General features: G+C 43.4%; 1 protein-coding gene across 1 annotated transcript in view; it reads left to right on the top strand.

The window, feature by feature from the left end:
- Window positions 1-9,193: 9,193 nt before the first annotated feature.
- The window catches only part of LOC122902281 (peroxisomal trans-2-enoyl-CoA reductase-like), a 32,969-nt gene continuing 18,162 nt past the window's right edge, over window positions 9,194-24,000 (top strand). Inside the window, exons 1-4 of the mRNA XM_044241562.1 lie at window positions 9,194-9,374; window positions 10,965-11,098; window positions 11,647-11,812; window positions 17,275-17,356. Of these exons, the coding sequence (XP_044097497.1) occupies window positions 9,251-9,374; window positions 10,965-11,098; window positions 11,647-11,812; window positions 17,275-17,356 (506 nt within the window). The 5' untranslated portion in view covers window positions 9,194-9,250. The remainder of the gene's footprint in view (window positions 9,375-10,964; window positions 11,099-11,646; window positions 11,813-17,274; window positions 17,357-24,000) is intronic.

The following is a 24,000-nucleotide window of genomic DNA, read 5'->3' as shown; positions in this document are numbered from 1 at the left end:
CTGCAGCTTCAAAGCCCGGAGCCCTGGACCGGACCATGATTCCTAGGAAATGCCTGCAGAGGCACAAAGGATTCCTACTGCAGGAATCAGCTCCCAGCTCGAAGAACCTTTCACAAAGCCTGGATGCTTAACCTTCTCGAAAGCCAGAGGGGAGAGAGGCAGGGGTCGAGGGCACAGTTCCCAGAACGGGGCATCCGGTCCAATGGGAAGGAGGTGAATGCTTTACCAAGAAGTCAGCCACTCAGGGCGCATTGAGGGATGACTTTTAAAGGTTTTCTTTCCAGGCAACCTCCAGTGTCTCTCTTCCCCTTTCGTGAATTGCATGAGTCAGTCTTAGTGACACTGGAAGTTCCTGAGAAGATGAAATTTCTTTCTGTTACGCAGCCTGTGACCTAGGTTTCCTGGAACTTTTTTTTTTTTTTTTAAGATTTTATTTATTTATTTGACAGAGCGATCACATGTAGGCAGAGAGGCAGGCATAGAGAGAGGAGGAAGCAGGCTTCCTGCTGAGCAGAGAGCCTGATGCGGGGCTCGATCCCAGAACCCTGAGATCATGACCTGAGCTGAAGGCAGAGGCTTAACCCACTGAGCCACCCAGGTGCCCCTTCCTGGAACTTTGTATTTTCTAGATATCTTGAAGTGATCTTATCTCTTCACCTTTGTTTAGAGAGTAAATTCTGCTTCAGTGCTGGGTAAAATAAATTTATTTTGTTAGCGATGGAAGTCTTTTTTAGTCTGGTTGATACATATTTGTTCGGTGCCCTTTATGTACTGTGCACTCTGTTCTCTCTGGGGCCCTACTTAGGGAATAATTTTGGCCGCAGAACGTGTATCTAAAATACCCCTCTAAGAGTTTACTGAATTCCCTCAATTATTATTTTTTTCCTTAACTTAAAAAAAATTCACGTCTATATATGCGTTATCAGAAACTAAAAACATGGGTGCCTGGGTGGCTCGGTGGGTTAAGCCTCTGCCTTCAGCTCAGGTCATGATCTCAGGGTCTTGGATCAAGTCCTGCATCAGGCTCTCTGCTCAGCAGGGATCCTGCTTCCTCCTTTCTCTGTCTCTCTGCCTATTTGTGATATCTCTCTGTCAAATAAATTAAAAATAAATTAAAACAAAGGAAACTAAAAACATATAAAAATAGCTACAGTATAAACAACAGCTATAAAGTAAATATTCTTATAACCACCATCCGGGCCAGGAGATAACGATGGCTAGCCCTGTATCCCCACCCCAGATTCTATCTAGATTTTTGTGATAGTCATTTCCTGGCTTTTCTTTAAGGCTTTACCATCTATGTGTGCACCTTGAACATGTATTTTAGTTTTGCCTGCTTTTCAGCTGTACTCAATGACACCCAACTGTGCAAGATCCATCCAGGTTGCTGTGTGTCGCTTAACTTGTGATTCTCGATTTCTGTAGGGTATGCATTTTGCTCACCCATCCTACTGTTGGACTTTTGGGTAGTTTCCGCTTTAGGACTGTCACACCAGGCTCCGATTTTAAAGTCAGCACATCAGGTGAAATTTTTCTTCCTTCAGCCATATGGACCTTCTCTTGGGTCCTCAGATACACAGAGCATGCTCCTGCCTCAGGGCCTTTGCACTTCCTGTTCACCTGCTTAGAATGTTCTTCCTCCACTTACCTGTGTGGGTAACTCCCTCACTCTATCTAGGTCTCTGCTCGAAGTCATTTTATCAGAAAAGCTTCCCTGACAACCCGTTTTAAAACAGGCCCCCACCCCCTCCCTCTGTCCCTTCATTCACCTGGCATTCCTTCTAGGCCCGGAGCATCACCTGACACAAAAGTATGTACTTATTGTCTGCTTCCTCTGGAGAGACGATGAGCTTCACCTTTGTGAACTGAAATAGCTAAAAAATGTTGAGAGTTTGTCTGTGAGTCTGGAGACAGGGATTTCCAGCCTCATTTCGACCATTGAGAGCCCTGTGAACTTGGGAAACAACAATTCATCACTCAGAAAATATTCTGAGTGTTCTGAGCCCTTTGATACATCGCCACTGGGCCGAATAGGTAGTGATCCTCTCCTGCTTTTATTCTAGTGGGGGAGGAAGCAGCAAACGTAGTAAGTAAATTGGAAGATAAACATGTTTAGGGAAAAGAAAAGGAGAGCATGGGCAGGGGAGCACGCTTGCCATTTTCAGTAGATTGGTCAGAGCAGGCCTCATGGAGGAGCTGAGGTTTAGACAGATGTGGAGGAGGGGAGGGAAAGGGGCATGTGGGTATCTGGGGGAAAACATTCCAGGTAGAAGGGACAGCCAGGGTGACTGGGGGGGTTCAGGGAACAGCAAAGAGGCCAGAGTGGCTGGGGTGTCCTATGGGGCCTAATAGAGCCCTGCATGACTGGCTTATAGTCTAGGTCAAGTGAGAGCCACTGCAGTGTTTTGAGGGAGGGGTGACGTGGTCTGATTTACACAGTAAGGGGATTATGTTGGCGGTTGTGTTAGGGACAGACTTGGTGGGGGGCAACGGTCCAGCGGTAGGTAGAAGCAATGAGTGGAGGGAGTCCTATGCCAGATGGGCGACCGACCCACACCAGACCCCAGACTGTGCTGGGACGTGCCAGTGCCTGCCCCTTATATCCTTGGCTCAGAGTGGTGGGAGATGGATATGACTTGAATGTAGAACCAATAGGAGTTTCTGATGGCTTGGAGGTAGGGGATGAGAGAGCCAAGAGTGACGTCAGGATTTTGGCTGGAGCAGTGGGAAGGATGGAGTGTCCAGGATCGGACTGGAGGCTGCTGGTGGGGAGGTCAGTTGGGACAACCAGGTGCTTGGTTGTGACCTTGTGGAGCTCAAGGTGCCTCTCACAGCTCCACAGAAATGGGAAGGAGCAGCACGTGTAGGAGTCTGGGGACACGGGTGTAGACAGGAGAGGGGGTGAGGTGAGCGGGAAAGAGCGCGAGCAGAGCAGAGACCGAGGACTGGGTCCCGTGCTCCTGACTGCTTCCCAGGGTTCTTGTCAGGGCCGTCTTCCTGCCGGGAAGCGGGAAGCGCTGGGCGCAGGCATGAGACGTGATGATGACGTGGGGCTCTCGTTCAGCCCCGAGGACAGAAGGCAGGAGGGCAGGGGCACAGCGGGCAGCAGGGCCGGAAAAGGGGCCCCCGGTTGGGGCTTTTCTTCCTTCACACTGAGCAAGCGCTGCCTCCGACGTTGAAGGAAGTCATGGACCTCCATGGCGAAATGCTGAGGAAAACTCTGGCATCTACGGAAACGTGTTTAGACCTGATGAGCCGGTGAGGAAGAGCTAGCTTGTCTGAGGGAGTGGGGGGAAGGAAAAAGGGAGGGAGCGAATGAAGGAAGGGAGGGGCAGAGAGAGAGAGAGAAAAGGAGCATAGAGGAAGGACAGAGGGGGAAAAGAAGGAGAGGGAGAGGATCTTGGCTCCACCTGCTTGTCACTGGGAGGCTTCCTTAGCAAGAGGAAAGGAAAGATCTGGAAGCCAGGGGCTCAGCGGGCAGACCCGTTCTCGGTGGGGAATCAGGTGACAAGTCCTTAGTCAAGGAGGTGGCACCAAACAGCCTTCGGGGTCTGTTTTTTGAGACCTTTGGTAGCAACCAAAGGAGCTACCTTTGGTTTATTGGAGATTTTTAAAAAATAATTTACTTATCAGAGAGAGCAGGGGAAGGGAGGGCAGAGGGAGAGACTCTCCAGCTGATTTACCGCTGAGTGCAGAACCAAACACGGGGCTCGATCTCAAGACCCTGAGAACATGACCTGAAACCAAGAGTCGGACTCTCAACCAGTGGTGCCCCCCACCCCCGGCATCCCTATTGGAGATTTTTATCTTTTCACTCTCTTTAGGGCTTCAGCCTTAAGCCAGCCACCTCTGACACACGGCCTGTTTGTGGGGAGACCCATGGAGCCCTCACTGCAGCCGTGGGTATCAGCAGCGCGCACGGTAGTTTCCGGGCCTGCCAAGGTCTTGTTGGTAGGGAGGACGCACGGGAAGCTCTGGAAACTCTGGGTAAGCAGCCTTAGCAGCCGCCGGCACTTTGCATCCTCGGGCCCCAGGCAGGGAGCCTGGTGCTCCCAGATCTGGAGTCTCCTGGGAGCTGCAGATGGGTTGAAAGAGGAGAGGAGTGACTGGGTCTTACGCCCCCAGGAGGGACTAGGGGTGGAACCGTCCTACCTGTTGGGAGTGAAAACTGCTTCAGCTTCTAATGGGACTTCAGAGCCACTTCTCAAATGCTTGAGGTTAATAAAATATTTATTATCAGCAGATGGTGGCCGAGGGCAAAACAGCTGCTCTCACTTTCTTTAGAACCTTTCAAAATCATTCTATGGGGGCAGGGGAGAGAAGGTCAAAGTTCCTGCCTGACTCAGCACCCCCTCTGTCCCTGCTTTCTGTCTTCCCTGAGCTTCTTGGGTTCAGACCTCAGGGCCTTTGCACTGAATTCTCTTTACACAAGCCTCAGAGTCCTTCACAGAGGTTCCCAAGCTGCTTCTCCCATCATTTGCTTTACACATTTCTTTCTTTCTTTCTTTCTCTCTCTTTTTTTTCTGGTCTCTCCACCTTACGCGCTTACAGTTTTGGAGTAAAGCAGACTGATGCCTGGATGGGGTGGGCGGTGCAGAAGAAAAGGATCAGGGTCTAGCATGCCTGAGCAGAGAATCTGGGATCAGTGAGTCGGGCGGGCTCTGACTGACCCTCCTTCACTTTCATCTGGACCGGAGTGTGGCTGACCAGGTTAGGGTAAGGGTCACATCCCACTCTCAGGAGGAGGGCAGGAGCCCCAGGCAAACAGCATGGGTCAGAGTCATTGGTCGCCCAGGGGCCAAAGAGCTGGATTCTCTTGCCTGTTTTATGCCATCCCCCTGGGTGTCAGGGACGAGGCAGTCCGAAGCTCATGGGATGCCAGGGCAACTCGGCTTCTAATTAGGGCAGCGTGAGATGTGGAGAGCACTGGGGAGGCTCCCTGTGTCTGGAGCATGAGCTCCTCTGAACAGGCCCGGTGCTGACCTCGCTGTGGAGCTGTGTTTGGGTTTGCAGACGAAGAAGGAGAGGCTGTGTTTGACACTGGCCAGAGACATGCATGTTCCTGTGTGTGTACGTGTGTGTGTTGGGGTGAAAGAGAGAGGGACAGATAAAGAAAGAGAGAGAGAGAGAGAGATGGGCTTTGAGAGGAAGGGGACTAGCCAGGGAGGCACCTGTTGTAACCTTCTCAAAACATGCAAAGGGATTGTGGGTTCCGCGCAGAAAGTGGGCTAGATTACTCGTGGTCCCATGTGGTTGATCACGGATTACGCAGGTGGGTACTGGCGAATTTCTCAACCTCCTGCTTTGGGGGGAGTCTTAAAAATGTGGCAATGGGGGGTTGTGGCTGACATTTCCTCTAACAGCTCACTTTGCAACAGACACTTGTCACATACTCTGAAAACACCTCCTCTGTGCCTGCTCCTGCCAGGCCATGTGGGATGTTAAGAAGTGCAGAGTACAATCCCTCCCTGCAGGGACTTTCCAGCCTGTTGCAGAGTCCAGAGTGACACAAGTGGAACAGATTTGGGGACAAGCTGAAGAGCGGTTTCAGGAAAGTACTAGAGTCCCACGGCCCCGGAGGGAAATGTCCAGTGGCATTGGGAGCCAGGGTGGCGGCCGCCATGAGCCTGTGGGGTCTCCATTCCCGGAGGAGCCGCCCCGGGGGAATTTGCCGGTTTAGAGGGGAACACTGCACACGTGCACTGGTTATCTGAGCCGCTCCATTTGTGGGTGTGTCCGTGTCACCGCGTTTGGATGTCCAGCCTGTGACACATGGTAGCTTGGAGCCACCCCACTGGGGACCTCATGCTGGGAGGACTGTCAGCTGGAGGTCAGTCCTGGACAGACGGTCAAGCAATGCTTTATCAACGACTGTAAAACCTGCTTAGGCAGAAAGCCATCAGAGGCAGCACGTCTCACACCGTGGACGCCTTTCCAGTGTCTGCCTGCCCTTTGGAGTTCCTCTCGGCCTCACCTTCTGTCTTTCTTGGGACTCACCTGCTTTCTCCAGTGGCCCTTCCATTCCTACTGTTTAAGTCTAGTTGTTTCCCCAAAGCCTTTCCTTACTCCCCAGGCCCAGGCCAGTCCTCCGATGCTGCGGCTTCCAGGGGATGGAAGTGCATGGGCATTTCTCCCTAGTCTAGATGGCCAGCCCCGTCCTTGTTCCCAAGCCAGATTCACCTCCCTGTGAACGTCCCATAGGCTCAAGGTTAACCCTGGCCTCCTCTGCATGGGGTCAGTTAAAGGCCTCCGTCTCCCATATCAGCTAGGACTCTGCCCACCTCGGGCTCTAACCTCTCAAGATGCTAGAGTGTGTCCTCCATGTTCCCTCCTGTCCTATTTCCGTAGCCACACCCTTTCTCGTGCTCTCCCAACCAGTATTTCAGACATGTATGATGAAATATGTATTTATTAGCAGAACTCCACTTTCCTGTGCCCCAAAGCAACCTTCGTTGGAACTCTAACAAATGACATTTAAATAGCGCAGCCTTGTGGTTGTGGCTGGTTCAAGGGCTTCTGTGTCTGTCTGCCCCACACCCGCCCCTGGCCCCCTGACAAAGGACCTCAGAGATCAGGTCATGAACACCCAGGATGGCCTCCTAGGCCATGTCTTTGTCCTTCCTCCCCCTGAATTGTTTCTAAAACCCAGACCTGGCAAGGCTCAAAATCCCCTTTACTTTTCACAATTCACACAGTAAAGTCCAAACTCTGGTACGGTCATCGGTCTGACCATCGGTCTGACCCGGAGTGACCTTTTCTTCTACCCACGCTTCTGTTTCCCTCTGTGCCAGCACTGTGTGGCCATACGAGGAGGCTTGGAATCCACCAGGCCTGTGCTTGCTTCAGGCCTCCGTGCGCTGCCCCCGTTATTCCCTCTGCCCGGGGAATACCTTTCTCCGGCTTTCCTCCTGGCGCCCGGTGGTGCATTCCTCGCGTATGGGTTAGAGGTCGCCTCCACAAAACCTTTCTTTTTTTTTTAATTTTTTTAATTTTTATACTTTATTTATTTATTTGGCAGAGAGAGAGAGAGATCACTAGTAGGCAGAGAGGTAGGCAGAGAGAGGAAGGGAAGCAGGCTCCCTGCTGAGCAGAGAGCCCGATGTGGGGCTCGATCCCAGGACCCTGAGATCATGACCTGAGCTGAAGGCAGAGGCTTTAACCCACTGAGCCACCCAGGCGACCCATCCACAAAACCTTTCTTGAGCTTCCTTCCCATCACACAGGTTGTTACTCCTTCTCTGGTTCTACGACGTTCTGTTTATACTTAAAAAATTTAATTTCATTTATCTCATTGCACTCTGGTCACACTAAGAACGGGGCAATGTCCTGTTTGTTTTCAGGTCCCCCAAACACCCAGCCTGGCGTGCAGTAAACAGCAGGCATCCATTTCACGTTTGTGGAATCAACAACTGAGAGGATGAGTGAATGAATTTGACATGCGCCGCCAGGGCACTGAGACCTCATCTGTGTCCTCTTTCATTGGCTCATCATCCTTTTTTTTTTTTTTTTTTTAAATTTTTTTTAGTTTAAATTCAATTTAAATTCATATAGAGTGTTATTAGACTCAGAGGTAGAGTTAAGGGATTCATCAGTTGCAAACAATACCTCGTGCTCATTCTATCAAGTGTCCTTCTTAATGTCCATCACCCAGTTACCCCCTCCCACCCACCTCCCCTCCAGTGACCCTCAGTTTGTTTCCTATGGTTAAGAGTCTCTTATGGTTTGTCACCCTCTCTGATTTCGTCTTGCTTTATTTTTCCTTCCCTTCCCCTATATTCTTGTTTTGTTTCTTAAATTCCTTGTATGAGTGAAATCATATGGTCTTTGTCTTTCTCTGATTGACTTATTTTGCTCAGCATAATACCCTCTAGTTCCATCCATGTCATTGCAAATGGCAAGATTTCACTTTTTTTCTTAATTAAATTTTTATTTTTTATTAACATATAATGTATTATTAACCCCAGGGGTACAGGTCTGTGAATCGCCAGGTTTACACACTTCACAGCACTCACCATAGCACATACCCTCCCCAATGTCCATCACTCCACTACTTCCCCTTACCCCCCTCCCCCCATGATTCCACTTTTAACAAGACCTATTTCTAATCTGCTTTGTGAATAATTAGCTGGGGGGTGGGCCCAACAAAAGGATGGCCTTTGTTTGCTTTTACATCATTTTAATACCTTGTAGGTGAAAATACAGTACTCTGATAGCAGACGGAAATAGCGTGTTCCCTGAATTGTTAAGACCATAGCACCACACACATTCCCTAGATCTGCCAAATTCTTAGGCCAAGTCTCAGGAGGACAGTCCAGGCATAAGCTCTCTCTGGTGGGGGAACGGGGGAAGCTAGATGAACAATGCAGAGGAGAATCTGAATAATAACCCCGGGCTCCTGGACATCAAACTGCGGATGAGAAATCCCACGCCCCTTCCCCCATCCTCCGAATGCTTGCTTCCCTGCTTGAGGAATGAACCCGATGATAGGATCTCACACACCTACATCAGCGTTCTTGCAGGAAGCACACACCCGTGGATTCGTCAGTTCCGCAGCCTGGCTGAAATGGATTAGATCTCGAATGGGGTAAAGGTTGCATCTCCCCTTCATTCCTGGGCGGGGAAAGGGAGATGAGGTGGAGGTGGGCTCGAGTTTATTTTTAAGATCCTTTATTGTCTTGGTTCTGTGGATAACCGCAAGGGCATCCCACTCCCCACCCCCACCCCCACCTCAGTGCTCAGCGTCCCTTCCAGAGGGGGAAAGGATCTGGAGGCCAGATTTCTTCCCCTGCAGCTAAGCCTGCCCCTTTCCTTCCCAGCCAGAGGCACACAGCAACTGGAGCCAGAGCCTGCAGCCTCCCCTTCCCCAGGTGCCCTGGAGAATTCTATCTTAATTAACCAGGAGACCTAAAGCACCGAGGATTTTTGGAAATGGAGCACGCGCCCGCTTTTTGTCTGCTTCCCTTCCTCCGGTCCCCACGATGGCACCGAAATTTAAAAACAAAAACCCAAACCCAACGAACAAGGGATCTCACCTACACATGCCGCGGACAAAGTCTGGCAGAGGACCCAGACCCAGTCGGGCAGCGCCGCCGGAGAGCAGCCGTCCGCTGGGAGGATGGGGACCTGCCGCGACGGGGCGGGGCGGGGCGGGGCCCGCGCGGTCACGTGGGCAGGGTGCCTATACCCTCGCCCTTCCTAGACCGACGGAACAGAGACCTTAGCGCTCTCGGGATTCGGCCTCCCCGCCGATATGGCCGTCTGGGGCGAGTTCAGGAGCTGCTTGGCGCCGGGCCTGCTGCAGCACCAAGTGGCCATCGTCACCGGAGGGGCCACGGGTATCGGAAAGGCCATCGCCACGGAGCTTCTGCACCTGGGTACGCGAGCGGGCCCCCTGGGTCAAGCTACCTAAAATCAAGAGGTCGGCAGAGACACACACTGGCCTCAGGGGGTTTCGGGAGCCAGGAGGTGGGCGGCAGGGCTGGGGGACATGGACTGGCCAAGCCAAGAGGCTGTACCTGTAGGAGACGTTGAAACCGCGGGGGGAAAGGGAAGAGTCTCTCTAAGAAATGCGGCAGAAGCCTTGAAGTATGAAACCACTATTTGTGCACTAAAGGCAACAGTTAGAATCACAGATAACGTGCTCGAGTAGGGAACAAGGAGACCTGTGGAAACGTGCTGTGGAATTCTTTATAAATGTGTTTAAAATGAACCCGTCCTATGGATTACCGAATGAGGAAACGCGGGAAGACTTTTCATATTTTTCTCTATCACTGGTTTATTTAATGATATCGTCATTGCCATTTCTGTTTTTGTTTTTATTAACTTACTTTTCTCCTCATTATGGGTTGGACTTACCTGCTTCTTTGCATTACTGCTGAACATTTTAATTTTACCTTGTTGGATGCTGGTTATTTTTATATTCATTTAAATATTCTTGAGCTTTGGGGCGCCTGGGTGGCTCCGTGGGTTAAAGTCTCTGCCTTCGCTCAGGTCATGATCCCAGGATTCTGGGATCCAGTTCCGCGTTGGATTGTCTGCTCAGCTTCTCTCTCTCGCTCTCTCTCTCTCTCTCTCTCTCTGCCTCTCTGCCTACTTGTGATCTTCAAATAAATAAATAAAATCTTTTTAAAGAAAAATAAATAAATATTCTTGAGCTTTGTTCTGTGTTAACTGCATTTCAGAAGTTGTTACTTCTGTTGTTAGGTTCTTGGGAAACAGCTTAATACTTTAAGAGAGACTTGTTATATATTAACTATTGACCTGAATAGCCTTTAATCTAGTTAATCTAGGGTAATTTTGCTATACCACTCAGGCCATATCCTTCTCAGTATCTTACCCATTGGCTTTTTAAATGAGGTTTTGCCTGTTTGAAACACTATTTCCAGTGCCTTCTTGGCCTCCCTTACTCCCAACTTCATCTCGTCCTGGAATCTGAATGGTTCCTCTTCCTCCTCCCTGGGCTGCACCTGGGAAACTCTCTCCAGGTAGCAAGCTGGAACGATCATAGGGCTCACATTGTTTGTTTCCACTCTCTGAGATAGATCACCGTGCCATGCTACCCCATGTCCTGTGCCTGAAGCCGTTCTGCTTTATACTTTGCGCAGCTTTTTGTTCCATTGGTCTGGAGGGTAAACTCTATTAAAGATTTTATTTATTTATTTGAGAGATCACAAGTAGGAAGAGAGGCAGACAGATAGAGAGAGGGGTAAGCAGGCTCTACATCCCGGAGCAGAGAGCCCCATGCGGGACTCGATCCCAGGACCCTGAGATCATGACCTGAACCGAAGGCAGAGGCTTTAACCCACTGAGCCACCCAGGCACCCCCTGATTCACCTTTTTTTAATGGGTACACATGAAAGAACTTCTGAACTTGTTTTTTTTTTTTTTTCTTAATTTAGACAACCAGTGAAAGCATATTCATCAATGAAAGCATATTTACTATTTCTTGACTGTTTTCTTTTCAGGGTGTAATGTGATCATTGCATCTCGTAACTTTGATAGATTAAAATCTGTTGCAACGGAACTGAAGGCCAGCCTACCCCCCAACAACCAGGCTCAGGTCACTCCCATAAAATGCAACATCCGCAATGAAGAGGAGGTAATGCAAATATGTCTATAGCCTTTATTCATTCATTTTATTTACAGAGGTGGTTCCTAAAACTAGTACTTCAGATGTTCCTGTGGTCGAGGTCTTAGATGAGGTTAACTAAAAGCAGAGGCTGTAAAAGAGATTCTTTCGCTAATGATATACTGAGTATTACCGCGTGGGGGAGGAGAAGAAAGAAACAATCTTTAAGGAAGCTAAGCAAGGATGTGGGCTCAGCGAGATTACTTTTTGTGCCCTTTGCCCTTTAAGTCATTTCTTTATTTTTTTTTTAAGATTTTATTTTTAAGTGATCAGTCATTTCTGCACGCACCGTGGGGCTCGAACTCACAACCCCAAGATCAAGAGTCACATGCTGTACCAACCGAGCCAGACAGGTGCCCCCTTTAAGTGATTTCTTAATGTTAATTTTAACTGGATTTCGGCTACTGGTACTGATACCATTTACTGTGACAGACTGCAAGTTCTTCTCCCAGAGTAAGCTATCAGTCCAGCTAGCAAGTGAAGTTGTTAACCAGTTTACTTTGAACATTTTTCTTTAGGTGGAGAATTTGGTCAGATCCACCTTAGATGTTTACGGTAAGATCAATTTTTTGGTAAACAATGGAGGAGGCCAGTTCACGTCTCCTACAGAACACATCAGTGCAAAGGGATGGCATGCTGTGATTGAGACCAACCTGACGGGCACCTTCTACATGTGCAAAGCAGGTGAGTATGACCAATAACCCAAAAAGGCAAGGTGTCTTTATTTAAAGTCGTAGAGAATCTTTTTTTTTTCTTTAAAGATTTTACTTATTTATCAGAGAGAGAGCACACACATAAGCAGGGGGAGTGGAAATGGAGAAGCAGGCTACCCCTGAGCAGGGAGCCCGATACCGGACTCAATCCTGGGACCCTGAGATCATGACCTAAGCCGAAGGCAGAGGATTAACCCACTGAGCCACCTAGGTGCCCCTAGATCATAGAGAATCTTCCAAGAGAATTGTTGGGGGCTCAGAAACTCCATGTCTGCAGTACTGACTGCCCTGATTTGCTTGCATAGGACACAGAAATGTAAATTGCTGCTTTTCTGGATAGTCATTTGGCAATATTTGTAAAATATGGATATGTTTTGATCTTACAATTTTATTTCTAGGAATTTATCATGAGAAAATTATTAAGAATCTGTACAAAAATATAGCTATGAAGTTGTTCCTGAAATTAAAAAAAAAAACAACAACCTCTCACACTTAGTTTTAAAGAAATGAATCTGTTTAATCTCTTGTAACTTGTCAGATCTACAGGGAGAATGCCAGAGTCCACATCCTTTCTGACTAACAACTAATTAGCATGCATGGAGATCTTTGGATTGAAAGTTATATTTCACGGGTGATGATACTCAACTCCTGACATTGAGTAATTCAAGGGTTTATTGAAAAACAATCAAGACATTTTCGTGATGAAAACCACAGAACAGGTAGAATTCCAACCCAAAGGGTCTTCACCCTAATATGGATTAGGCTTTATATTCTTAACATTTCTATGTCAGAATCTTGCAGACATTTCCAGCTTTCAACTTCATCTAACTGGTAGTATAAAGCTTTACATTCGTTGTGGCTGGCTGTTTCATGGGAACCTTTGATTTATAGCCCCTTGGTCGGAAGCACATGTAAGAAGCTGGACTTGTGATTGGCACCTGAGACTCCCTCACATTTCTTTTTTTTTTTTTTTTTAAGATTTTATTTATTTATTTGACAGAGAGAGATCACAAGTAGGCAGAGAGGCAGGCAGAGAGAGAGGAAGGGAAGCAGGCCCCCTGCTGAGCAGAGAGCCCGATGCAGGACTCGAACCCAGGACCCTGAGATCATGACCCGAGTCGAAGGCAGCGGCTTAACCCACTGAGCCACCCAGGCACCCCTACGTCACATTTCTTAAAGAAATATTCCCATGACAGCTCTGGAAGTGTCAGGGGAAAAACACAAAGATGATTTCAGAGTTCTTTTTTCCTTAAGACTTTATTTATTTATTTGACAGAGAAAGACACACAGAGAGAGGGAACACAAGCAGGGGGAATGGCAGAGGGAGAAGCACACTTCCCACTGAGCAGGGAGCCTGATGTGGGGCTGGATCTCAGGACCCTGGGATCATGACCTGGGCCAAAGGCAGGCACTTAATGATGAGCCACCCAGGTGCTTTTGATTTCAGAGTTCTAACATAGCGTACGCTTTAAGCAAAAGCAGAAAGTCTGTATAGGGTAATTGAAATAAATTTATATCTTTTTATTTTTTCATAGTTTTTTTTTTTTTTTAGATATTTGATATGGCACATATTTATTTATTTTCATTTCCAAAATTTTCGGGCTATTCATAACCTCTTTCTTTCTTTCTTTCTTTCTTTTTTTTAAAGATTTTATTTTTTTTGACAGAAAGCAAGAGAGCACAAGCAGGGGGAGCACAAGAAGAGGGAGCTTTTTAAATTTTTTTTAAAGATTTTATTATCTTTTATCTTTATTTTATATTTATTTTTTGTATTTTTATATATTTATATAAATATATAAAATATATTTATATTTATTTTATTATATTTATTATATTTCATTTTTATTTTATTTGTACTTATTATCTTTTTTTAAAGATTTTATTTTTTTGACAGAGAGCAAGAGAGCACAAGCAGGGGGAGCACAAGCAGAGGGAGGCGCAGGCTCCCCACTGAGCAGGGAACCTGATACGGAGATTATGCCTAGGACCCTGGGATCATAACCTGAGTTGAAGGGAGACGCTTAACCAACCGAGCCACCCAGGTGCCCCCCTTTTATTCTTACAGATGAGTTTTATATTCAGGTTTTTTCCTCAAAACTCCTGGTGGGGAATTTGACTGGAATGGTGTTCAACCCTCAATAATTTGACAATGTATTGAAATATTATCTCTGCACCATGGCGCATCTTCCTATTAATGGATTCTTACTTTATATTTTTTGGCAAAGGTCTGTGGTTTTCGTCATGTAAATCTTTTTAAAGTAAGCTCCATGCTGGGCGTGGAGCCCAACACAGGGCTGGAACTCATGACCCTGAGATCAAGACCTGAATCCAAATCAAAAGTCGGATGCTTAACTGACTGGGCCACCCAGGAGCCCCTTTCATATTTTTTACTAAGGTTATACCTCAATATTTTGGATGACTCCTAAGGATTTTTCTTTTTTAAGATCTTTAAAAATATTTTATTTATTTATTTGAGAGCGACAGAAAGAGCATGAGCAGAGGGGGAGACAGAAGGGGAGGGAGAAGCAGACTCCCCTATGAGCAGGGCGCCTGATGCAGGGTTTGATCCCAGGATCCTGGGATTGTGACCTGAGCTGAAAGCAGATGCTTAACTGACTGAGCCACTGTGCACTCCGACGCCTGCTTTTTGAATGGGCTCCTTTCCCAGTTATTTTCAGCTGAATTATTGGTGGTTTATGGAAGAACTACTTTTTCAAGTTCATCTTGTAGCTTTATCTAGCAATTTGTAGTTTATCTAAGTTTTTGAAATTAGTCTTTCAGGTGTTTTAGTTACACAGTCATGTCTAAAAATAAATAATGTATTTCATTGAGTGAAAGATACACTCAATGTATCTTTGGTGAAATGCACCATCATTTTATATACTACTAAGAAAGTAGAAACAGCGTTATTTGTATCCTAAGAAGCCACCAACTGTAAAACATATCCCAGTTTCAACAATTTCAAAATAATATGAAAGAATTGTCTTAGAGTCCAAAAATACATATTTTATGTCTTCTTTTCTGGGGGCTTTACCTCCTTTTTCTGTCATCTAGTATGAATTGGGAAGAACTCAACTGGAAAGCTTTAAGTAACGATGGGAAACCATTCTTATTTTTGTCTAAGCTCTTAGTAGGAATGGGTCTTTCCTTGTTCTCTGGCCTTTACATTCTAAAAATTAGATTTCTATTGAAGTGAGTCTTGAGGGTACACATCTGACGTTGTCTTGATTTGTATGAATACAGTTGATGGCTAAATATCAAATGGGGCTTCAAAAAAGGATAAACTACTTAAAGAATGAGAGACACCTGGTGGCGTTGTCAGTTGAGGGTCTGAGTCTTGATTTCAGCTCAGGTCGTGAGCTCTCACGAGATCGAGTCCCGTGTAGGGTTCTGCGCTGGTTGTAGAACCTGCTTAAGAGTCTCTCTTCTTCTCCCTCCACCTTACCCCCCCAGCCCCACTCCCACTCTCTCCCCCTACAAAAAACAGCAAAATTGAAAAGAAAATACTTAAAGAATTAACAAAAGAAGGATAAGACTTGTATCTACAAATGACAAAACATGGCTGAGAGAAATGAATGATCAGAATGAATGGAAAAGCATTCAGTATTTATGAACTGGAAGACTTGATACGGTTAATGTAGTTCTTCCCGAACTGGTATGTAGGTTCAATGTAGTCCCTATTACTTTTGCAGAAAATGACAAGCAGATCCTAAAATACATGTGGAAGTGCAAAGGACTCAGAGTACCCAAAACAGTTTGCAAACCAGGAAAGTTGGAGGATTTACACTTCTTGATTTCAAGATAATGTGGTACTGGCATAAGGAGAAAAGAATAGATATTTTGGACAAATTTGAAAGTCTAGAAATAAACCCTTATAGTTGTGATCAATCCCTTATATTTACGATTTTTGCCAAAGGGGCCAAGGCAATTCAGTGGGATTAACTGAAATGATCGTCTTTTCAGCAGATGGTCCTGGACAGTTGGATATCCACATGCAAGAAGACCCTTCCCTCATACCATAAGTAAAAGTTACCCAAAAGTACAAAATGGACCGTAGACCTAAATGCAGTTGGTAAAATTGTGTAACTTGTGGAAACTAATAAAGCACAAAATCTTTATGACCTTGACTTAGGCAGAGTCCTGAGGTACACCATCTAGAATACCATGTATAAAGTAAAAAAATTGATAAACCCCACTTAATCAAACTTAAATATGTTTGCACTTCAAAAGACAACATTAAGAAAATGAAAAGATAAGCCAGACTGGGGGAAATCACATATCTGATAAAGGACTTGTATCCAGAACAAAGAAAGAGCCCTTATCATTCAGTATTAAGAAAACAAACCAACTAAAAAATGAGCAAAATATTTGAATAGATATTTTACCAAAGAAAATAACTGAATGGCTGATAAGTACATCAGAAGATTGTCAGCACCATTAGTCATTCGGGACATCAGATCAAAACCTCAGTGAAATATCACTTCATACTCACTAGAATGGTTATAATATAAAAAAAAATAGGCAATAATAGCCTGGAGAAACTGGAACCCTCATGCATATCTGGTAGAAATGTAAAATAGTGGCGACACCAGAAAACAGTTTGGCAGTTCCTTAAAAAGTTAAACATACAGTTGCCATATGACCCAGCAGTTCCATTCCCAAGCATCTACCCAAGAGAAATAAAAACCTATGTCCACCCAACAGTTTGTATTCTTCATCACCTGCCAGTGGAAACAATTCAAATGTTCATCCTCTGGTGAGCAGACAAATGAAATATGGCCTGTCTATTCACTGGAATATGATTCGGCAATAAAAATTAACTATTGAGACACGTTACCCTGTGGGTGAACCTTGAAGATACTATTCTAAGTAAAAGAAGCCAGACACAAAAGACCGCATATGGTGTGATTTCATTTATGTGAAATGTCCAGAAAAGACGAATTTATATAAATGGAAAGTAGATGAGAGTTTGCGTGGGGATGGCTTGGCTGCAGATGGGCACAAAGCAATGTTTTTGGGGGTGATGGAATGTTCTAAAACTGGATTGTGATAGTGGTGCATGGCTCTATGTTTATCAAAATCATTAAATTGTACATATAAAGTGGATGAGTTTCATGATATATAAGTTATATTCAGTCAGGCTTTTAAAAAAGGAATTGTAAATTTAAAAAAGTTTTAAGATTTTATTTATTTATTTGGCAGGGAGAGAGATCACAAGTAGGCAGAGGCAGGCAGAGAGAGAGGGGGTAGTAGGTTCCCTGCTGAGCAGAGGGCCGGATGCAGGGCTGAGCCAAAGGCAGAGGCTTAACCCACTGAACCACCCAGGTACCCTGAAATTAAAAATTTTTAAATAGCAAGCAAGATGGTGGGACGGTGAGTGAGAAGAGAGTCAGGATGCTATTTCATATGCTTGTCATTGGCTGTTTCCTGCAGTTTACAAGTCCTGGATGAAGGAGCACGGAGGATCTATTGTCAATGTTATTATCCTTATTAGAAACGGATTTCCAGGATTTGTGTAAGCATATTTAATATATATATACATATTTTTTTCCTATGTCTTTGGGTTTTCTCCTCTAAATGGGGGGAGTAGGGTGGAGAAGATTTCATAAGTCACAATTCTGAATCCTATAATGAGTTTCTATCTCAATACTTAACATTGCCATTTATTTGAACTTCAAAAATGTACTTGTAAAACATTCCTACGCATATTAGACTTGCCAGATTTGCCAAGAAAATAGAAACAGGAGGCCCCATTAAGTTTTATATTATGTCTATCTCAAATATTGTTTGGGGCATATTTATGCTAAAATATTTTCTTGTTTATCTGAAATTCAAATTTAACTGGTTGTCCTCTATTTTATCCAGTAACCCTAATCCAGATGTCATTAAACTGGTCATCAGTGTCTGAAGAGATTTTTTTTTGTTAACATGTGGAAATGAAACAAATTTAGATTAATTTAGAATTGAATACTGTGAATATGTATCTTCAATTTTAGACAGTACTGCTAAATTGTTACTCCGTAATGGAGTTGGACATGTTTGACTCTTACTCTGATTTTGGTAAATTTTTATGTTGGAAATAGATTAAAAAAAAAATAAAAAAGTCAATCAGTGAACTAACTTAGCCTCCTGGCTCAGTAGAGTCTTAATAATCTAAAAGGGCGTCCACATAGAATAAAGAGAAAACAGTGTGCCAGGAAGCTATTTGAAAACCACACTTTTAGTAGTTAAAAAAATCTGGTTTACAAAAAATTCATTTTGTATTTCTTTTTTATCTATTTCATTTTTATTTGTTTTGTATCTTTGATAAGTTCTGATTCCTTCCATTTTATTAATTAAAATTTTTTAAAGATTTTCCAACATAGAATATTTCTATTTATGAAATAGACCTATCCTAGTGTTATAAAAACAAAGCATGCTAGTTTTTACATATGTATAAAATTGCATAAGGTTCACAGTTGAGTGCTCCATACCTTCTCATTCCAGAGATAGCCTGTTAACCAAGTAAGGCCATGACCTGACTTCCTTTATTAGTAATATGTAAACTGTAATGTGCAGGGTGATATTTTGGCACTGCATGAATATCCTGTTTGCCATTGTGATTTTTGTAACCATTGTTGATTCTTACCTGAATCACTTAAGACTTTAGGATTCGGAAGATGTTGATATTTCTGATTTCATAATTGCTTTTGTATTTATTAGCTGATATTCTTCTGTAAAATGACTTTTCTGCAACAGGCATTCCTTCTTTCTCTCTGTATTTATTATTATTATTATTATTAAATTTTTTGGTAGACCACTATGAGGGACTTACAGATTTCTTTTCAAATTCCTTTATTCAAATGCACGTACTATATCAAACTTAATAGTAATTTGTATTGTTTCTACATTTTGCATTACAAATAATTCTGCAGTGAATAACACTGTACATACTTGTTTCATATTTGTGGAGTTATATCTTCAGGGTACATCCTGGAAGTTGGATTGCTGGGTGAAGGTGAAGGGTAAATGCATACTTTTAGGTATTTCCAGCCAACAAAGTATGAGAGTATATGTTCCCCAGAGCCTGACCCAAAATGTGTGTTGTCAACTTCTGGACAGCTCTCATGGTCAAGAAATGGTATTCTCTGTGGAGCATCTTTTGAGTTGTTGAAAGCCTATCTGGTGGGGCGCCCGGGTGGCTCAGTGGGTTAAGCCTCTGTCTTCGGCTTGGGTCATGATCTCAGGGTCCTAGGATCCAGCCCCGTGCCGGGCTCTCTGCTCAGCCCGAAGCCTGCTCCCCTACCCCACCGCCTGCCTTTATGCCTACTTGTTACCTTTGTCTGTCAAATAAATAAATAAAATCTTTAAAAAAAATGCTATCTGGATATCTTCTGTATATGTTTGAGTCATACTGCTGTCTTGGCACATTTTTCTTAATCCTGTCTAAGGCTAGTCTATTTTCTATTACATCTTTGCAGGGGAGTTTAGTCTGAGCTGCTGAAATTTTTTAAATTTAAAAAAAATTTTTTTTAATTTTTTTAAGATTTTATTTATTTATTTGATAGACAGAGATCACAAGTAGACAGAGAGGCAGTCAGAGAGAGAGGAGGAAGCAGGCTCCCCGCTGAGCAGAGAGCCTGATATGGGGCTTGATCCCAGGACCCTGAGACCATGACCTGAGCCGAAGACAGAGACTTTAACCCACTGAGCCACACAGATGCCCCTTTATTTTAACTAATAAATAATTGTGAGGGCAAAAGGTAGGTCAAAAAGCAACTCATGTCTTCCATGGACAGTTTGTAACTCACATGCCCATCAGTGGGTGAATGACTAAACACACTGTGATATATCTGTATAACAGACTACTAATTGGAAATAAGAGGTAATGAACTATTAACTCATGCAACAACATGGATGAATCTCAAAATAATTATTCCTTTTTAAAAAATTATGTTGTCTTAATCACCATCCAGTACATCATTAGTTTTTGATATAGTGTCCCATGTTTTCGTATAACATTTACTGTTTTTGTATAATACCCAGTGCTCATTATAGTACGTGCCCTCCTTAATGCCCATCACTGTGCTAACCCATCCCCCGGCTCCACTACCCTCTAAAACCCTCAGTTTGTTTCCCAGAGTCCATAGTCTCTCATGGTTTGCCTACCCCTCTGATATCCCCCCCTTCATTTTTTCCTTCCTTCTCCTAATGTCCTCCATGCTATTCCTTATGTTCCACAAATAAGTGAAACCATATGGTAATTGTCTTCCTCTGTTTGACTTATTTTACTTAGCATAATCTCCTCCAGTTCCATCCATGTCAATGCAAATGGTAAGTATTCATCTTTTCTGATGGCTGAATAATATTCCATTGTATTTATGTATAAATAATCTTCTTTATCCATTGGTCTGTTGAAGGTCATCTTGGTTCCTTCTACAGTTTGGGTATTGTGACCATTGCTGCTATGAACATAGGGGTGCATGTGGCCCTTCTTTTCATCACATCTGTATCTTTGGGGATCAATACCCAGTAGTACAGATGCTGGGTCATAGCATGGCTCTATTATTAACTTTTTGAGGAACCGCCACTCTGTTTTCTTTCTTTTTTTCCCACACTGTTTCCAACGTGGCTGCACCAACTTGAATTCCCTTTCTCCACATCCTCTCCAACATTTGTTATTTCTTGCCTTGTCAATTTTTGCCTTTCTAACTGGTATAAGGTATATTTCAATGTGGTTTTGATTTGAATTTCCAACGGCTAATGATGTTGAGCATTTTTTCATGTGTCTGTTAACCATTCATTTGTCTTTGGAGAAGTGTCCCCTCATGTTTTCTGCCCATTTTTTGACTTATTTGTTTTTTGAGTGTTGAGTTTGAGAAGTTCTTTATAGATCTTGGATACCAGCCCTTTATCTGTAGTGTTATCTGTGAATATCTTCTCCCATTCCATGGGTTGCCTCTTTGTTTTATTGACTATTTCCTTTGCTGTGCAGAGACTTTTGATCTCAATGAAGTCCCAAAGTTCATTTTTCATTTTCACTTTTGTTTCCCTTGCCTTTGGAGACCTGTCTTGAAAGAAGTAGCTGTGGCTGATGTCGAAGAGGTGACTGCTTGTGTTCTCCTCTAGGATTTTGAGAGATTTCTGCCTCCCATTGAGGTCTTTCATCCATTTAGAGTTTATCTTTGTGTATGGTGTAAGAGAATGGTCAAATTTCATTCTTATGTATATAGCTGTCCAATTTTCCCAACACCATTTATTGAAGAGACTGTCTTTTTTCCATTGGATATTTTCTCCTTCTTTGTTGAAGATTATTAGACCACAGAGTTGCAGGTCCATATCTGGGCTCTCTATTCTGTTCCATTGATCTATGTGTCTCTTTTTGTGCCCATACCATGCTGTCTCGGTGATCACAGCTTTGTAATATAGCTTGAAGTCAGGCAACATGATGCCCCCAGCACTTTTTAATTTTTTTTCTTTTTCAACGTTTCCTTGGTGGTTCAGGGTCTTTTCTGGTTCCATACAAATTTTAGGATTGTTTGTTCCAGGACTTGGAAAAATGCCATTGGTGTTTCGACCAGGATGGCGTTGGAAGGATAGATTGCTATGGGCAGCAGAGACATTTTAACAATGTTTACTCTTCCAGTCCATGAGTATGGAATGTTTTTCCATCTTTTTGTCTTCATTTCCTTTCATGAGTGTTCTGTAGTTCCTCGAGTATAGATCCTTCACCTCTTTGGTTAGGTTTATTCCAAGGTATCTTGTGTTTTTTGGTGCTATTGTAAATGGAAATAATCCCCTAATTCTCTCTCTTCTGTCTCATTGTTGGTGTATAGAAATGCAACAGATTTCTGTGTATTGATTTTGTATCCCGCCACATTACTGAACTGCTGTGTGAGTTCTAGTAATTTGAGAGTGGAGTTTTTTGGGTTTTCCACATAAAGTATCATGTCATCTGCAAAGAGAGGGAATTTGATTTCTTCTTTGTTGATTTGAATATACCTTTCATTCCTTTTGTTTTCTAATTGCTGTTGCTTGGACTTCTGGTACTATGTTTAACAATAGTGGCGAGAGTAGGCATCCTCGACACGTTCCTGATCTAAGGGGGAAGGCTCTCAGCTTTTCTCCATCAAGAATGATTTTCGCTGTGGGCTTTTCATAGATGGTTTTTATGAAATTGAGGAATCTTCCTTCTGTCTCTATACTCTGAAGAGTCTTATTCAGGAAGGGATGCTGTATTTTGTCAAATATTTTTTTCTACATCAATTGAGAGGACTATTTGGTACTTATCTCTTTTCCTATTAATGTGTTCTATCACACTGATTTGCGAACATTGAACAACCTTGCATCCCAGGGATAATCCCACCTGGTTATGATGGATAATCCTTTTACTGTACTGTTGAATCCTAATGGGCAGGATCCTGTTGAGAATTTTGGCATCTATATTCATCAGGAATATTATTCTATAATTCTCCTTTTAATAGGATCTTCGCCCGGTTTTGGGATCAAGGTAATGCTGGCCTGAAAGAATGAGTTTGGAAGTTTTCCTTCTGTTTGTATTTTTTTGAAAGAGCTTCAGGAGAATAGGTATTATTTCTGCTTTGAATGTGTGGTAGAATCCTCCAGGGACTCCGTCGGGCCCTGGACTCTTGTTTTTTAGGAGGTTTTTGATCACTGCTTCAATATCATTACTGCTTATTGGGTATATTCAGGTTGTCAATTTCTCCCTATTACAGCCTTGGTATTTTATAGGTTTCCAGGAAGACATCCATTTCCTCCAGGTTCCTTAATTTATTGGCATATAGTCATTGATAATAATTTCTAATAATTGTTTCTGTTTCCTTGGTGTTAGTTGTGATCTCTCCCCTTTCATTCATGGTTTTATTAATTTGGATCCTTTCTCTTTTCTTTTGGATAAGTCTGGCCATTGGTTTATCAGTTTTATTAATACTTTCAAGGAACCAGCTTCTCGTTTCGTTGATCTGCTCTACTATATTTCTGGTTTCTGATTCATTGATGTTTGCTCTAATCTTAATTACTTCTCGTGCATGGCTTAGGCTTTATTTGTTGTTCTTTTTCCAGTTCCTGAAGGTGTAAAGTTAATTTGTGTATATGGGACTTTTCTATTTTTTTGAGTGAGGCTTGGATGGCTATGTATTCCCCTCTTAGGATCACCTTTGCAGTATCCCATAGGTTTTGTACCGATGTGTTTTCATTCTCATTGGTTTCCACGAATTGTTTATGTTCTTCTTTGATTTCCTGGTTGATGTAAACATTCTTAAGCAGGATGATCTTTAGCTTCCAAGTGTTCACATTTCTTCCAAACTTTTTCTTGTGTTTGAGTTCCAGTTACAAAGCATTATGGTCTGAGAATATGCAGAGAATAATCTCAGTCTTTGGTATTGGTTGATACCTGATTTGTGTCCCAGTATATGGTTTATTCTGGAGAAAGTAACATGTGTGTTTGAGAAGAATAAGTATTCTGATATTTTAAGGTGAAATGTCCTGTAGTATATCTATGAGGTCCATCTGGTCCAGTGTGACATTCAAAGCTCTTCTTTCTTTGTTGAATTTCTGCTTAGATGATCTATTGCCCAGAGTGGAGTGTTGCGGTCTCTTATGTAGTGGCTGCTCCCATGTTGGGAGCATAAATATTTACAATTGTTAGATCCTCTTGTTGGACCGATGCTTTAAGAATGATATAGTGTCCTTCTGTATCTCTAACTACAGTCTTTAGCTTAAAATCTAATTTTTCTGATACGAGAATTGCTACCCCAGCTTTCTCTTGAGGTCTGTTGGTATGAAAAATGGTTCTTTATCCCTTCATGTACAGTCTGGATGTATCTTTAGGTTCAAAATGAGTCTCTTGTAGAGAGCATAGGTATGGGTCATGTCTTTTTATCCAGTCTGCAAACCTGTGCCATTTCATGGGAACATATAGGCCATTCATGTTAAGAGTGATTATTGAAAGATACGATTTTATTGTCATGTTGCCTGTGAAGCTTTTTTCTCTGGATTGCCTCTGTAAATTCCTGTTCTATATCACTGTTGGTTTTTTCTCCTTTTATAGAAACACCCCTTAATATTTCTTATAGGGCTGGCTTTGTGGTCATATATTCTTTCAGTTTCTGCCGTTCTTGGAAGCTCTTTGTCTCTCCATCCATTCTGAATGACAGCCTT

This window comes from Neovison vison, chromosome 3 (genome assembly GCF_020171115.1).
Source record: "Neovison vison isolate M4711 chromosome 3, ASM_NN_V1, whole genome shotgun sequence".
In the NCBI taxonomy this organism is placed as follows: Eukaryota; Metazoa; Chordata; class Mammalia; order Carnivora; family Mustelidae; genus Neogale; species Neogale vison.
The sequence above is the reverse complement of the archived record's forward strand: the minus strand, read 5'-3'. Positions and strand labels throughout refer to the sequence as shown.